General features: G+C 36.7%; 1 protein-coding gene across 1 annotated transcript; it reads right to left on the reverse strand.

Annotated features, from left to right (window-relative positions):
* Positions 1–528: 528 nt before the first annotated feature.
* Positions 529–1,749, reverse strand: LOC145036925 (transcription repressor OFP7-like). Its single transcript, XM_078985453.1, has one exon. The coding sequence runs from the start codon at positions 1,710–1,712 to the stop codon at positions 588–590; it is 1,125 nt and encodes a 374-aa protein (XP_078841579.1). The 5' UTR covers positions 1,713–1,749; the 3' UTR covers positions 529–587.
* Positions 1,750–2,292: the final 543 nt, after the last annotated feature.

Here is a 2,292-nt window from a genome sequence, read left to right on the forward strand (position 1 = left end):
TTTTAATCCAATAAAAAAGAAAGGGCCATATATTAACATAATATTTGTAGTTGATTATATATATATATATATATATATATATATATATATATATATATATATATATATATATATATATATATATATATAATAGAAAAAATAAATATTTTGTTAAAGACTATAAAGATTGTTGTTAATGTGTTTGTAAATGGTAATGTCCATTTTTCAAAGAGTATTGGAATTTTAGTGGTGTGTTCTCTAAAATACAAAAAGTGATATGAAACGACTGAAATACTAACTTGATTGCAATGGCGTTCAATAATAAATAAATATATAAAACTTGGATTGCAGTGGTGCGATTTTCTAATCTGTAGAATGCTTCGATAATCAGTCACAACCAAATTATAATGACATAAACAAATAAAGTCAGTTAGTTAATTAATGTAGTGTATATATATATATATATATATATATATATATATATATATATATATATATATATATATATATATATATATATATATATATATATATTAGTTAGATGATCAATGATCACATGAAACATGGAATTTGTTGACTTTGAGTTTGGTAATGGATCTACATCAAGTTCAATCATCACCAAACATGGTGTCCCAGATCTCCGAGAAAGCTTCCACAATCACGCCATGGTGAAACCTTGAATTCAACGACAAGAAACACTGCAAAAGCTGCTCAAGATCAGTCTCCTCAAACATCTGTTTCTCCATTATCATCTCCATCATCGATCTCTTGAAATCTTCGAATGGATCCTCCGATCTCTTCACCACTGCGAAGCTCTCCTTCATCTTCCCCTCCACTTTACAAGGTATAAGCTTTTTAAAAACTGACAACCTCGCCGGGGATCCCCATTCAGGCGACATACCGGAACTGCCTTTACACATCATCATCATCATTCCTCCTCCTCCACCTCCTCCGCCACTGTTTCCATGGCCTCGGCTGCTGCGTTTCGATGATGAATTTCGCTTTTTGTTGAATTTGTAGCGATGCGAGAGTGAAATTGGCGCGCACTCACGTATGGTTTCTAGCTGAGGGTTGAAGTCTGTTGACGAATCCGTTGAGAAGCTTCTAGAAGATGAAATTAGGGTTTCGGTTTCATCTTCCACTTCACCGTCGTCTCCGCCGTGAAGAGCTTCGTCTTCGCCACCTTCATGGATGCTATACTCGCTGCTAAAAAGACCACTATCACCGGAGGATGTGCTGATGTTTCTTAATCTGTTTACCTTCGCTCTTCTACCCCGACGTCTTTTCTTTTTGTCCACCGGAGGCAATGGTAGTAACGGCAACGCAAAACGGTCATCGTCGGTATCACCACCGGAGACGGAGGAGTTGTATATTTTCCGGCGAGGGGACTCCGCGTCGTATATTTTAGCGACAACATGCCATTGCTCGTCCTCTTGCCACTGGAAGTATTCGGAGTCAGACTGGTCACCGGATTTGGAGCCACATCCGAAGGCGGAGGAGACGTGGCTTTTGAAGGAAGAGCGATGTGGTTGATGCTTAGAGATCGGCAGCTGTGCGGTGGTTGGTGGGTAATCGACGGTGAAGATGTTGTGACGTTGAAACGCCGGGACGGGATGCTCCGGCAGGTCCGAAGGGTCTTTTGATCTGCATGACTGAAAGATCCGCAGCTTAAATTTCGCCATATTTACTGAGTTGGGTGATGAAAATGAGAAAACTGAAGATTTATAAGACATGAAGTGGCAACTGGCATGTTAATAGTAATATGGTTGGATGGGGGTGGGATGGCGTGGGGTGGTCTGGGGGGATAGGGTAAGGGGGGGGGGGGGGGGGAGGAGTCGGCGCTTTATTCTACGTACTGGGTCAACAGGGGATTAAAATTTGATCTATTTTAATTTTTATATTTTAAAGAATTATTAATTACGTATATATAATATGTTATAATGTTATATCTAGTAATAAAACAAAATAAAGGATTTTGTATTTTTTAAAATGATTATATTTTTGAATAAAAACCTGAAAAGAAACTATTTAAATGTTTTAAACAACTGTTGAGCACGGTTGAATATATAAATCTTGACACTGTTATAAAATTTGACTCAGCATGAGCATTTATAGAGTTTGACACAGCTCATGTATTGATCAATCAATCACAGTTTTTATATATATATTCTAAATATATATCTCACTTTTTCTTAATTTGATTGAAATGAAATTACAACGATAAAAAGTTTTCCGTCTTCTAGTGGAATCTGTATCTGTATCGATTAAAATTATTGAGATGTTTTCAATCTCTAAAGATCATTGATTAGAGTC

Source organism: Lactuca saligna, chromosome 3, assembly GCF_052625555.1.
Source record: "Lactuca saligna cultivar CGN05327 chromosome 3, ASM5262555v1, whole genome shotgun sequence".
Classification (NCBI taxonomy): domain Eukaryota; kingdom Viridiplantae; phylum Streptophyta; class Magnoliopsida; order Asterales; family Asteraceae; genus Lactuca; species Lactuca saligna.